Source organism: Capsaspora owczarzaki (genome assembly GCF_000151315.2).
Source record: "Capsaspora owczarzaki ATCC 30864 unplaced genomic scaffold supercont2.3, whole genome shotgun sequence".
Taxonomy (NCBI): domain Eukaryota; class Filasterea; order Ministeriida; family Capsasporidae; genus Capsaspora; species Capsaspora owczarzaki.
The window spans coordinates 876,282-890,261 of NW_011887294.1; the positions used below are offsets into that span (position 1 = coordinate 876,282).

Consider the following 13,980-nt stretch of genomic DNA (forward strand, 5'->3'; position numbering starts at 1 on the left):
GAGCAGAAATTTGACACCAACGACGAAAAACAGTGTCAGTTAAATTTCACGCCCTTCGCAACAACCTGGTCGGAGCTCCGAACAACAAGCCCGGGCATTTCGAGTGAGAGTGTGACCGTGGTTGACGAGGTGTTGTTTCTATCTGGTTTGTGCGTTTGTCAAATGGCTTGGTCAGGGGGCAGCAAAAGCCAGAAGAGTTGCTGAAACAAGCAGGACCTTGTCGCAACCGCTGGACTGAAATCGCGCTGTGCCGCGGCGTGTGCTATCTTGAATGTCTTTGTTTTTTTGCTGTGTGTTGGCAATGCACCAACGCATCCAATGCTCGTTGTTGCCATTGTTTGTGTCGATTCAAAGTGCAAAAGCACAAAAGCAGAATAAAAAGCAGTTTCCAGTCAATTTTTTCTCCGTTCTGTTTTTTTTTTTCTTTTTTTTTTGTTTGTTATTGCTGGTCGAGCAGCGCACTTGTGAGCTTTCCCCCTCCATCACCCACTCCCTCCACCGTGCGCCGGATCCTTGCTTGCAAGACGATCCTTTCATTCGACTTTCACCTTCCCCCTCCCCACGCGATCTCACTCCGACTTGCCCTCGCTCAAACACAAAAACAAAAACAAAAACAAAGCCAAAAAACAAGCAAAAAAAAAAAAAAACCCAAGCCACCTGCTTGTCTTTTGGAATCGAGCTCCATGAATGGGGAAGGGGGGTAGGGGAAGACCGTCTCTGCACTACGGCAAAGTACAAACCGGGACGAAGCTGGCTGCGTTGATGCATGCGTGATTGAGAAGATGGCGCAAGCGCTTGAGCGCCTGATCCACGCGCGGTCCGATGCTCTCTCGTTCTCTCGTTCGAAAAGCAACAAGCGTCAACGATGTCTCAGTCTGGAGCGAGTCGACCAGTTCGTCTCGCATCGTTGATTGTTACTTCTATGTGTGTATGTGTCTGTCTGTTCTGAGTCTGTGTGAGCTGGATCGGTCCAATGTGCCTGTGTGTTTCTGTGTGCGGTTTCGTACTCGCGTTTTCATCACCCCGCTCCCTCCCTGCCTTCCTCGTCCGTCCTTTTGCTCGCACCACCATCTCTCAAAGACAGACACTGCTGAGTCTGCATGTCTTGTCCATGCGGGCTGAAGCGCCCGATGCGCAGCGGTGTCTCGCTTCTGTCTGAGCGGTTTCTTCCTCCCTCCCGCTCTCTCTCTGACTCTCTCTCTCTCTCTCTCTCTCTCTGACTCTCTGACTCTGCGATCTCTCTCAAGCACTCCACTTTTCCACATCCCCTCCCATCGATCTTCGGACCGTCCGCACGCTGTACACACTTGGCAACCTCACTTCATTCATTTTGATTCTTTTTTCTTTTCTTCATTCAAATCCTTTTTTTTTTTTTTTTTTTTTTTTAACAGGTCAAGGCCCACCCCGCTTTTGCCACTGTTGTGCTGCCAAGCTCTGTCACTGATGGAGGACCCGGAACGCGCAGCTGTGCAGGCGCGGATGCCTGCTGGCTGGAGCGTGCTGCGCTCGAGCGATGGCAAGCTCTACTATCACGACAAGGTCGCCAACACGACGCACTGGACGTCGCCCGTGCCACTCGACGGGGCTGCTGCTGCTGCTGCGACTGCTGCTACAACTACTACAACAAACGGGACTGCGATTGCCGCGGCAGGCGCAGCAGCTGCAGCACAGCAGCCGGCCGAGTCACCGCTTCATCGCAACGCTTCTGTGGCTGCACAGCAACAAGCGGTCGTCGCACCGACAACAACCACTGCCAATCAAGCGACTTCAGCACCACCTGCCGCGCCCAGCAGCAACACATCCAACCAGCGACACTCGCTGGTTTCCGAGTCGGAAGAGACGGCCAAAACACTGCAAGCCTTCACGGGAATTGCCTACGCGGGAAATGCAACGACGCGCGCATGGGCCCCAATTCGCTCCGAACCTCTGCGGATTTTGTTCCGACAGCTCGAAAACGAAGTGTACCAGATCTTTGCACGCCACGAAGGGCAGATTCTGCTCGACTTTACCATCAAGGAGGCCTGCAAGCTGCTGCGAAGCGAAACGTTTGTGCAGTTTTTCGCTTCGGACTCAAAGCAGCTCTATGGCGCGCGGTTTCTCGTGCTGGAGGATGCTGCCAAGTTTGCCAAAGTGATTGAGAAGGCCATCCTCGGCGTGTCCTCTGGCAAGCCGACCCCGTTGTCTGAGATTGAGGCCATCCTCAACCCCACGGCAGAGCAGCAAGTTCTTGCCTTGAAGCGCGACGAGCAAAAGGAGGCCGCCAAGGGCCGCCAGCTCGTGTTGTTTGTCCATCTGCCTGCCGACCAATCCACCGTCGTGCAGGTCTCGCCCGACATGCCTTTGGAGGATTTGCTCAACTACGTCTGCTCTCGACGATATGTTGATCCCAAAAAGCACGCCTTCCAGCTGGTGAGCGATCCTGGTCGATCGCTGCCGACCAATGTGACCATTGGCTCGTTGGATGCGCGCGAGATTCGTCTTGTTCGGCGGAAAGAGTCGGCCAAGCGCAACACCATTTCAGGCAGCTTGCGGGGACTGTTCTCGGCCGGCGGCAGCAAGAAGGAGCGAGGGTCTGTGAGCGGTACGTTTGATTCTCCTTCATCCACATCATCGTCCAAGCAGCAGCGCCGCGCATCTGTCAGTGTCGAGCCGTCACCTCTGAGCAAGTCAAAGTCATCACCCAACCAACCCAGCGTGGACAAGGCCGACACACAGTCTCTCGCAGGCGCTGGCAAGTACGCCGGTGGCAAGAAGAGCAATACCTTCTCTTTGTCGGGCACTTGGCGCCGATTGCGCGGAAAGAATGCACCGCTGACCGCCTCGGTGTCCAGCCCCGGCCCAGACCCATCGGCCAATGCGGGCTACGAAAAGCCCTCCATTGTTGCCGATGGCGAGGCTGCACGGCAGTACCTCAAGGCAAACGCTTCCGCAGTCGCCGCCGGTGCTTCCAGTAGTAGCACCTCGTCCACGCCGTCGATCATGTCGCTCGGCAGCGACTTTTTCTCACCCCCGACTGATGGGGCAGCCAACGCTGCACCGTCGTCAGCGATCTCGCAGACCCCACCGCCAGCCAGCCAGCCTTCTCCAAGTGTCTCTGCGTCGATCGACTCGAACGGGGTCCAATCGCATCATGCCAGTGCTCATTCTGCGGCGTCGACGCCCCCTCCCGCTGTTCCTTCTATTTCGCTCACAATTCCAGCACTCAACGGGGGTGATTCTGGCAGCACCAGCGCCGATAACCGCTCGCCGTCCCAACTCTCATCGTCGCCCGGCTCGGCGGTGATGGACTTGTCCAAGTTTAGCTTTGACAATCTGACACCCGAATGGAAGAAGCTGTTTGAGCTTGCTGGCGTGAATGCCGACAATGTCAAGGACGAGCGCACTGCCCAGTTCATCATGGAGTTTGTGCGCAGCAAAGGTGGTTTGTCCATTGCGACCAACAACCAGCCGCGGCTCACCGATGTCACGCAAATCGACCAAACGGGACCCGCCATGAACGACGAGGAGAAGGCATTCTTGGAAAACTTGCAAGCAAATCTCAAGTCGAATGAAAACAAGCGCAAGTCGCGACGAGGCATTGAGGAAATGTTCGAACCTGAGCATTATGCTCAAATGCAGCAAGAGAACAAGCACAAGCTGGAAGGTAAATGAGTTTGAGTGCGGGGCTTTTGTGAGAGGAAAAACCACTGTGTTTAAGCTCATGTGTGAGGGGGTTTTGCTTTTTTTTTGGGTCAGAGGTGAACAAGCGAATTGCAGAAGACCTCGCCAACGTTGCGGCCATGGAAAGCAGCGATGAAGAAGAGGAAACTGCGGCTCCACGCCCAGTCGCCGCGGATGCCGCTCACGTCTCGATTCAGCTTGACGACACCGCCTCATCCTCGACTCGCCCCGTCGAGCGAGTATCATCCAGCGAGAAGGCTGCGGGCACCACGCCAGGTGCAGCATCTGCTGCGGCGGCCGCCAAGATGCACATTCCTGCAGGATCTGTTCGCACCCGCTCCGACCCGCCCGCGTCATGGGCTGGCAACCAAACGTTCGCAGTGAAGGTGTGTTATTCGCTGCGACTGTTTCCGTGGTTTTTTTTTTCCATCTGTGCTCCTCCTCGCCCTCACTTGGAGTGCTTTTTGCCATTGATTGGGCTTTTGTTTGTCTTGCGATTTTGCAGTTTATCGGTTCGGTTGAAGTTACTCAGCCAAGCGGATTGACCACCGCCAAGCAGGCCCTGGCACAGGTGGCGGACGATGCCTCGCTGGTGTCAATGTCGCTCGTCTTCTCTGCCACTTCGATTGAGTTGCATCATGAGGGTTCTTCGGTACGCCACTATGCGCTTGCAATAACCATGGCTTGGCGTGCTTGTGCTGCTTGCAGGGCTTTCGAAATACTCACCACCATTGAACTGATATTTTTTTGATGAATACATTGATTTTGCAGGATGCCTTGGTGAGCTACAATTATTCTGGCGTTTCCTTTGGCTCCCGCATCGGTGATACGCCACAGTCTCCGCTGAAGAATGTGGTTGTTTTCATTGCAAAGAAGCGAGGCACCCGTCACGATTGTTTGGTGCTGCAATCTGACGCACCGGTATGTTTTTTTTTGTTTCTCTTTCAGTTCCAGGCGATTCAGAATCTGTCGTTTTGCTTGCAGCGCCTCATTTTTTTTTTGCAACTTTGCTCTTGTTTTTTCAGACCTCTCTTATCGAGTGTTTCGTTGCCAAGATCAAAGGGGCACTTCAAGCTAAGAGCTCGGCTTCTGGAACGCTCAAACAGCCCACCAAGCCCGCGACAGTTCCTATCAAGACCCCAGCCGCGCCTCAACAGCCAGCAGCACCGCAACAACCAGCCGCGCCCCAGCAGCCTGCAGCGTTGCCAGAACAGGCGGCCAAACCTACTCCCGTGCCTGTTCCCGCCCCTGTGGCAATTGCTGCCCAATCCGAACCCTCAGCTCAACAGTCCATTCAAGATTATGTTCACTCGAGCGTTCGCTCTCACCTGGAGCACCAAGAAGAACTTGCTCGTGCAGGCAAGCCTGTGCCTGCGCTGCAGATGCCAGATTTTGCCCAGGAGGCAATGAATCAGTACCAGCAGCAACAAGAGCAGCTTCAACAGCAACAGCAACTTCAACTCCAACAACAGCAACTTCAACTCCAACAGCAGCAACAGCAGCAACAGCAGCAGCAGCAGCAGCAGCAGCAGCAGCAGCAGCAGCAATATCTGCCACCAAAACCAATTTACCCCCAGCAACCCGTCTATGAGGAAGCCCCCGTGCCTCCGCCCCCAATCTTTGACGACGACTTGCAGCCTGCCATGGCACCGGTTGTGAGTGCCAAGTATGCGGCGAATATGGCGCGGTTTAACGCCATGACGGCTCAGTCGCTCGATTTGGACTCGCTGCCTCCGCCGCCCTCGCTCGACTCGCTGCCGTTGCCGGATCCGCAAATGCTCGACCACAACTTGGATCCGTTGATGGAGGAGATGGACGATGATGGGTTTGGAGCCTTGCCACCTCCGCCGCCTTCGACCGAGGTCTTTAGCACGACTTCATTTGGTCGTATTCCACCCATCCCCGCGTTCGGTTCGACTAATCATGCCACTCCTCCGCCTCCTGCGTCGTTTGCTGCACCTGCGGTGCACGTTGTTGTTCCTCCATTGTATGTGGATGACGATGACGAACCGCCGCCGCCGCCACCAGTGTGGTGAAGCCCCTTCCAATGTCTTTATTTTTTTGTTTGGTTTTGTTTGTTGGGGGAGAGGGAGATTTTTCTCGTTTCCTTGTGTCCCTTGTTGTTGGTTGATAACTTTTCTTCTTGAACTGGGTTTGAACTGAAGTAAAGGATCATCAAACTCGCCTCAATTGGGGTTTCAGACGGGCATTGTTTCGTATTTATTCTAGAATGTGTTCAGTCGCTGACAGGCTGGACAAAGATAAGCCAGCTGATTACAAAATAAAAGAGAAACATTGGGTAGACGGCCAATGCTTTTCGATTGACGGGCTGACTATCTCCGAGGAATCCCATGGAGCTGGCATGGACAGACGCCCAAATAACAACAGCAACAAAAACAAACAAGCAGACAACAACAGAAGGGAAGTTGGAGAATGTCAGAAACGAATCCTTCACGAGTTTTCAAAATCAAAATGTTACACATAGATGCATCCGAAAGTGACATACGCAAATAGTGCCCATGCCAAGCCTAGAAGAACAACCACGCTGCGCACCGGCACCGAGGCAAGGCTCATCAGCGCGAGGGTTCGGATGATGAGAGTGCCGGCGACCAGAGGCAGCAAGCAATAACCAAGCACGCATACACTCTGCTCGATCAAAGAAAAAAAAAGGGGGGGGGGTTTGCCATACCATTGAGCAATTATAGTTTTGACAAACGCAATCTCTCTCCTCGCCCCTTTGCACATAGCAGGGAATCTCAGAAGTTGAAAACAAGCAAGTTCAACGAGTTACCTGGAAGAACGAGAGCGTCCCACCGAGGAGCTTTGAATTGAGCGTGACGACGGCAGCACCGCACCAGACAATGACAAAGACGCCACTGAAGACAAGGCTCTTCTGATCGTCGCGTGCCGTGTCGCGGAGCATCATGGCCAAAGTGACGCAGAGGATTAACGGACCCCACAAGTCCCCTGGCGGTGTCACCCAACAAAAGAAAACCCAAATAAGACCAAACAAACATTACTGTAAGTGTCTTTTTTCGATACAAAGCATCTGACGAGGTCTGAAGAGGCGCAAAGAAGTGAGTGAGTGACGTTGCGAGAGGAGAGAACTTACAATCGTGTAGGATGCGCTTGTTGTTTAACCGCGGGATGAGCACCATGAAGAACTTTTCAAACACCTGGTGTTGATACAAGAGGCCCAGTGCAGCATGAGTGCCAGGGGCATGGTTCAGGGCGTAGTGCAGAGCCAGCTCCATTGCTTCACGGCCGCCTGTCCCATGCACACACACACACACACAACCACCCCACATCCCCAGCAGAGTGTTTGCTTTTTTTTGCTTGGTACCATGAGCAGATCGCGTTTCAGAGTGACCGAGATGGGCTCGTCGAGTGTGCTTTCGGCTTCTTCGTCCAGCTGAACCACTGCTGCTGCCGACGTTGCAATCGGAGCAATGTCTACGTCTTCCATGGCTTTGTGACTTTCTCAGAGAGTGATGAAAAGTGAGTTCAAAAAAATAATAATAAGAGTGAACAATGAACACCCAAGCAACCTATTCAACACAATGCTCAGCTCAAACTTGGAATCCAAAAAAACTATGCTCTTACAGTCCCCCTTGTCTCTCCCGTTATGAAAGTAGAAATGAATTTGTCATGACTGGAGCAATTGGATGGAAGGTGTGAGGGGGGGGGGGTGTTGGTGGTCCTGCATGACGAGTTCGAGCTGTTTGCCCCATTCATTCATTCAAGTCCATTCATTCATTCATTCATTCATTCAAGTCCATTCATTTTTTTTTCTTCTTTTTTTTTTTTTTTTTTTCTTCCCTTTGCTTTTTGACAATGTCCTCGTTCGATGCACAGCAACAACAGCAGCAGCCAGTCAAGCGGCTGTTTGGTGGCTTGCTGAACATTACAACGCGATCCTCGTCCGCTGCTGCTTCTGCTTCTGCTTCTGCTTCTGCTGCCTCTGCATCATCGACTCCATCGTCAGTATCATCTGCATCACTGACCTCTTCAGGACTTGCCCCGTCCTCGTCCTCGTCCTCGTCCTCGTCGCTGCTCTCGCTGCACCGTGCTTCAAGCCCGTCCTCCTCGTCGTCCGTGCTTGGATTGTCGCTTGGCACGCTGTCCACAACCCCGACTTCCACGACTTCCACGACTTCCACGACTACCACGACTTCTGCTTCGACTGCTGCTGCTGTTGCTGCTGCTGCTGGATCTGGGTCGGGGACGGTCCTGCGCAACTTTGGCGGAGTGCTCGGATCTGCGCTCTCGTCCCATGCTTCTTCATCCTCATCCTCATCATCGTCGTCGTCGTCTGGCTCAAGACCATCGTCAAATGGCAATCCGAGCGCAGGAGCATCATCAGGAACTGGCTTGTCAAGCACAATGCTCATCGGCGGCGGAATGGGCTTCCCGTTGTCGTCCTCGCTCTTGTCTGCGGAGGACAGCAACAGCAGCCAGCTGAGCTCGTCCTCGCGCTCGCTCACAATCAAGCTGAGACCGTCTGCTGCATCAGCAGCGGCATCACCGCACTCAAACAGCGCGACAATCGCGTCGCTGGCGTCGCCGTCCCCGAGTCGCCCGCAGCCAATTTCCTTCACGGGATCCACGGGCCGCACGATCGACGCGGGCTTCCTTGGCAGCAGCAGATCGAGCATGGGCACTCCATCCCAGGCGTCGTTGCACAGTGCCCCGGACCTGGACGCGACAGATAGCGGCTTCCCGGGCGAAGACGGCCCCTACCCGCAACCGCAGTCCACTCCCGTCAAGCCCCCTACTACGGCGATTGGCGAGCTGCGGCAGGCCATGGCGTCGCGCAAGTCGCACAGTCACATTGCGCTCACATTGCCAATTCAATGCAACATTTGCTTGAGCAAAGTGCGACGGCCTTCCGTCTGCCCAAACCTGCACGTCTTTTGCGGCGACTGTCTCGATCTGTGGCTGGCAGTCAAGCAGGCCTGCCCCATGTGCCGGACACCCATCAGCGAAACGCAGCCCTTCCGCACCCTGCACGGTGCGAACGCCACCGACTGGCAAACTGAAGCCGACCAGCACCTGGCCGAAGGCGGCTCGTCGAGCGACCTGCCGCTCCCCGATGACGAAGAGTTAGATGAGCTGCTCATGAATGAGCAGCTGGGTACCCTCCCGACTGCTCTATTGTTGCGCGACAAGCGCGCCAAAGGCAGTGCTGGAAACACGAGCCTGTCCGCCTCCGTCCTGAGTTGGTTGGGAGAAATACAATCCACCAGTTCGACCGACTTGCAAGTGCGCGACGGGCTAACACATCCCTCGACTTCCCAGCCCAGTCAATTGGAAGACCGCATGGTATGAGTTGGTTTTTCTTGGAGGATTTTTTTTTTGAATGCAAATGCCATTTGTTTTGTTGTTTGACTTACGACCGGTTTTTCTTGGGTTGGTGTCTCTTTCTTCTCCCTGTTTCAGTTGCTGCGACGAACACGAATGTCACAACTTCATACAGAATACGATCGCGATTTTCAAATCTTGTTGGGTTTGCTCAAGCAAGAGCGCCGCGCCCGGATCAAGCTTATTCAACAGCTGCAAGACGCCAAGGCGAGCGCCGTGTCTGCTGGAACCACAGCCACCTCCGCGCTGCGCTTGGTAACGCTCGTCAACACTGCCACACCCAATGCCACTGGTGCGGTGACGGCCAACGAAAAGGAGCAGCTTCAACTCTTGCGTCAGATTCAATCGTCGTTGCCCGCGATTTCGGCAGCAGTCGTAGCTGCTGCAGCGACAGTCACCCCCGCACCCACTCCGGCCTCTGCATCCTCCTCGACTGCTGTGCGCAAACTCGATATTGATGACGACCACCAGGCCCATTCTCGGATGGAGGCCGACGGCGATAGCGAGTGGCTCTGGGCAGCCAATGCTGATTTGGAGCGTGATAATCGCAACATTCGCCGCCTGCTCGTTCAGTAAGTGTCCAGTGCAAGGGGGGGGGGGCGCAGTAGCCAAAATGATTCTGAAGTACTCACAAGCTCGTTTATTGATTTTTTTTTTCGCCTCACCAGGGCCAAGCGCGAAAATCTGGCCTTGAAAGACGACAACCAACGCCTGTCTGTGCACAAACCAGCCACCAACTACAATACGATGGCGTTACAATCTAAAGTCGCATCGCTTGAGCTGGAGGTGGAGCGGTTGCAAAAGGCGCTCACCAAAAGCGATGAGTTTATTGGTACGGCGTTTGCTTGGTTGGCTCGGTGTGTTGGCCAGCCACTTTTTTTCTCGTCTTTCTCACTTGAGCGATTGCTGATGTTGAATCCGTGCCTGGTAGACATGATGCAAGCCGAACGAGCCGCGCAGTTCGGAGCCAACGCACCAGCATCTGCTGCTGCTGCTCCTGTGCCGTCTTACAACGAGCTCGCCCGCCAAAAGGCCACAGCACAGCTTGCTGTTACCGCTGCTGCCGCTGCCGCAGCCGAAGCAGCAGCAGCAGCAGCAAGTGCGGAGGCTGCGCCGTCGTTCGAGGCCGGTTCGCCCTCTGGCGCTGATTTCCTGTCCCAGTTGCTGGCTTCTCCCGCCAAGCCCGGCACGCATCCCGACGACTCTTCAAGCTATTCCAGCGGCGCCTCAGGCGTGCTTTCGGATAAGTCGCCAGCAGGCCGAGCAGCTGTCCTGGCAGCATCGCCTTCGCGGATGCGTCCAGCCACTCGTCGCCAAATGCTCTTGCAAAGCTCGTCCCCTGCCAACTTCCCCGATCCGGCGAGCCCCGGACCCGAAACCCGCCAAGCGACCAAGCGCCGGTATGCCGATACCGAAGACGCGTTGTCGTCGCAGGTTGCCGGAACTCCTGCGCTTGCACAAGGTGCATTGGACACCGGCAAGCCAAGCGGGTCTCCTCGCAAGCGGCTTCACTTTAGCGCGTCTTGAGGAGCATGAGCTTGTCCTCTATGCTTTTTGTTTTCGCTTTTTCTGTGTCTGTGTTCTGAGTTTTTTTTTTTTTTTTTTTGTTTGCCAGTGTTGTTGCTTTCGTTTTTTTTTTTTGTGTGTGTTTGGTTTGTGTGGCTATCAAACTGATTCCTCACAATCCAACCAATACACCCAAAGTTGATCCCCCTTGTCCTACTTGTCTTGCTCTTGCTCTCGATCTTGATCCCGACATCGGTCGTGCATCGTCTTATGTTGAAGAGAGTGCTTTTCGCTATTGGGGTTATAAGCTCACTCTTTTTTTTCTCTCTCTCTTCCTATCACGACATGGCAGACGACGCGCTCGCCGAGCTGCAGCGGATGTCTGCTGAGGGCTCGACGGACTACACTCGAGTGCTCCAGCTGGCCGACAGCGCACTTGCGGCCGACCCTTCGTCTGCAGTGGACGCGCTGAGCTGCAAGCTGGTCGCGCTCATCCACCTGTCGCGCTTTGAGGACGCGCTCGCCGCCATTGCTGCTGCTGCTGCTGCTGCTGCTGCTGCTGCTGCTGCTGCTGCTGGCACCTCGTCGTCATCGTCGTCTGGTGCTGCGTTTGCTGCCACTACCGCCTGCACCAGCTGAGCGAGGCGCTGGCGGCCATCGAGCAGTGCTCAAGCCAAGATCTCAAAGTCAAGGAGCTCCATGCGCAAATTGTACGTCCATACAACAGGACCACCGCAACCAAAAGCACGCAGAGCAAGACAGCGAGTGTCAACGCACAGTCATTGGGGAGTGGGGGAGAGGAAGGCTTGACTTTAGAGAGCAGGAGAAGGGAGGGCGGAAGCAAGGGGAACAGCGAGCGCTTCACTGCTCTCCACCCGCCCCCCCCAATGCTGTACCATGTGCAGCAATGTTCCAGCTGGGCCATTGTCGGGGTGGTGGTGGTGGTGGTTTGGGCGTGGTGGTGGTGGTTTGGGCGTTGGGACGGCCGTTTGCCGAGCACTCACCATGCACGTTTCGTCGTTGCTTGTCGTCGTGTCGCGGCGTTCCAAGAGTGCGTCGCACTGTACAAGAAGATTATGGCCGAGCACAAGGTGGGTTGCATTGACATGGCATTCTGGCCGTGCTTGTTTTCATTCTGACGCGTTTTCTTCTTCCGTGTGCAGCTCTCTGGCGACGCCGAGCACTTGACCAACTATCTGTCTGCAATTGCTGGCGCTGTGGTTTTGTCTCCCGAGACCAGCGCTGCTTTGTTGGTATGTCGAACGTTCCGAATGTTTTTTTTTGTTTCGACTTTCTCTTTTGTGTGTTTTTCTGACACATTGGCGATTGTAGAACGAGGTCCCTGCCAATCTGTCGACGTTTGAACTCTGCTACAACTCGGCATGCATCGACATTGCGCGCACAAACCTGACTTCTGCAGCCACCAAGCTCGAGCAAGCCGAGGGTGAGTAGGAGGCTGCTTTTTATTGTTTTTTGTTTTTTCCTTGGTTTTTTTTTTGCTGTTCTGGTCGTCTCGAGCAATCCTCATCCTCGTCGCCCCTCCTCTCGGTCTTGTGTGCCTCCTTGCCCTCTGTCTCCAGACCTCTGCAAGAAAACGCTTGAGGCTGAGGGCTTTGACGAGAGCGAGATTCTTGCCGAGCTCGGCGTCATTCAAGTCCAGCTCGCCGTCGTGTTGCACCTGCAAGACCGTATCGAAGAGGCAATGGCCATCTATAACCTGATTCTCAAGTCTCGACCCAGCGATGTTGTGGTCGCGGCAATCGCCTCCAACAACATTGTTGCCATCAACAAGGACCGCGAGACCTTCGATTCCAAGAAGCGTATTCAGGCCACGCTTGCTGAGGGCCTTGACAAGAAGCTCAACTCTCATCAGCGTCGCGTGATGGCTGTGAACCGATGCCTCCTTGCTTTGCACATGAATCAGGTACGATGGGTCCATGTGCTTTGTCTTTGCTTGTCTCCCTTCGCCTTGAGGCTCACTTTTTATGATTATCTATTGCATCTCCATCTTTTTTTTTTCCATGCAGAACGAGCAATGCCGCCAACTCTTCGAGTCCCTGTCAAAGCAATACCCAGACCACGACGTCCTCATCCTCATCTCTGCTTCGCTCTTGTTCAAGGATAAGAAGGCCACAAAGGCCTTTGAGCTTTTGCAGGTCAGTTGCGCAGAGAAGCGACTCGGAATTTGTCGTTGCTCAACAAATCACCGCGCGGCTTGATCATGCACAAAAACAAACAAACAAACAAACCAAACCCCAAAACCTTACTCACTCTCTCTTCTGCCTTCACTTCTGCCTTGCTTGCCAGTCGTACGCCGACACTCACAGCCATGCCGTTTACGTCAACCTCACGCTCGCCCAAAACCACTTGGTGGCGAACAACCCTGGCCAAGCCGCGGCCTCGCTGCGCGCTGCCCGCTCGCTGCAGCACCGACCTGGCATGGTTGCCACGCTGGTGTCTGTGTATGAGCGCATGGGTGATGTTGCGGCTGCAGCGCAGGTTTTCGAAGAGGCCATCGCTGCGACCCAGACCTCTGGTGCACCCTCCAAGCAGCTGCTGACGCTGATGCGACATGCGGCGCAGTTCTACCTGCGTCACAAGCAACCAGCACAAGCCGCCGTCCTGTACGAGCGTCTTTTCCGGGCCAACAAGAAGGATCGCGCGGCTCTTGCCGGATTGGTACTCGCCACTTCGCACGTCGATGCAGCCCAGGCAGAGCAATATGCTGCCAGCTTGCCCGCTATCGCCAGCGGCGAGCCCATCGATGTGGATGCTCTCGAGAATCTCGTGGTCGGGCGCATCTCCCAGCGTGCCAAGGACAAGAACGCCGTCGCTGCTTCTGCGTGAGTTTGTGTTTGTGGATATTCTTGCTCGAGTTGCAGTGCTGCAAAAATTGACCTGGTTTTCGTGCTGCTGTTGTTATTCTTCCCTTTTTTTTTTTTTGCGCGACCAGATCTGCTGACGCCACAAGCAACCCTGCTGCCAGCGGCCAGAAGGCTGCTCTCAAAAAGAAAAAGAAGCGCAAGCTCAACCCCAAGCGCATGCCCAAGAACTTTGATCCGAAGTTCACACCCGATCCGGAGCGCTGGCTGCCCAAGCGTGAGCGCTCGACATATCGCAAGGGAAAGAAGAAGCGCGATCTGGGCAAGGGCGGTTCGCAAGGTGCCGCCTCCAGCACGCCCGATGCTGCTTCCGGCTCTGGGATGACTGGCTCTGCGGCATTCGATGGCCGCGCCAAGACCGCTGCCCCGAGCGCAACCCCTGCTGCCGCCGCACCCGCCGCCGCGCCTGCTGCCACCGCTGAACCGTAAGTCCCATTGTTTGTGTGTGTGTGTTTTTTGTCGAATCGTGATTGCTCATTTTGGCTTGTGTTTTTCGATTTTCAGCGCCAAAAAGCCTCAGCAACAACAACACAACAAGAAGAAGAAGAAGGGTGGCCGATAGCTACGCCAG

The 13,980-nt window shown here is 54.7% G+C and overlaps 4 protein-coding genes across 4 annotated transcripts; 3 read left to right on the forward strand and 1 right to left on the reverse strand.

The window, feature by feature from the left end:
• The first annotated feature begins 404 nt into the window (after nucleotides 1-404).
• On the forward strand, nucleotides 405-5,848 carry CAOG_02258 (hypothetical protein). The gene is made up of 6 exons (XM_004348958.2): nucleotides 405-464; nucleotides 1,392-3,643; nucleotides 3,736-4,046; nucleotides 4,166-4,312; nucleotides 4,432-4,581; nucleotides 4,686-5,848. Exons 2-6 carry the CDS (start codon nucleotides 1,444-1,446, stop codon nucleotides 5,694-5,696), a joined length of 3,819 nt encoding a protein of 1,272 aa, XP_004349008.1. The 5' UTR covers nucleotides 405-464; nucleotides 1,392-1,443; the 3' UTR covers nucleotides 5,697-5,848.
• On the reverse strand, nucleotides 5,834-7,172 carry CAOG_02259 (Yip1 domain-containing protein). The gene is made up of 5 exons (XM_004348959.2): nucleotides 7,004-7,172; nucleotides 6,773-6,836; nucleotides 6,452-6,627; nucleotides 6,167-6,306; nucleotides 5,834-6,017 (listed from the first exon to the last, which is right to left on the reverse strand). The coding sequence occupies exons 1-5, from the start codon at nucleotides 7,124-7,126 to the stop codon at nucleotides 5,897-5,899; spliced, it is 624 nt and encodes a 207-aa protein (XP_004349009.2). The 5' UTR covers nucleotides 7,127-7,172; the 3' UTR covers nucleotides 5,834-5,896.
• Nucleotides 7,173-7,480: 308 nt separating this feature from the next.
• Nucleotides 7,481-10,631, forward strand: CAOG_02261 (hypothetical protein). The gene is made up of 4 exons (XM_004348961.2): nucleotides 7,481-8,982; nucleotides 9,100-9,593; nucleotides 9,690-9,853; nucleotides 9,953-10,631. Exons 1-4 carry the CDS (start codon nucleotides 7,495-7,497, stop codon nucleotides 10,546-10,548), a joined length of 2,742 nt encoding a protein of 913 aa, XP_004349011.2. The 5' UTR covers nucleotides 7,481-7,494; the 3' UTR covers nucleotides 10,549-10,631.
• Nucleotides 10,632-10,872: 241 nt separating this feature from the next.
• Nucleotides 10,873-13,971, forward strand: CAOG_02262 (hypothetical protein; the record flags this gene model as incomplete). The annotated part of the gene is made up of 9 exons (XM_004348962.2): nucleotides 10,873-11,128; nucleotides 11,578-11,618; nucleotides 11,691-11,780; nucleotides 11,860-11,971; nucleotides 12,108-12,451; nucleotides 12,555-12,683; nucleotides 12,835-13,370; nucleotides 13,481-13,834; nucleotides 13,914-13,971. The coding sequence occupies 9 exons, from the start codon at nucleotides 10,873-10,875 to the stop codon at nucleotides 13,969-13,971; spliced, it is 1,920 nt and encodes a 639-aa protein (XP_004349012.2).
• Between the last annotated feature and the right edge of the window lie 9 nt (nucleotides 13,972-13,980).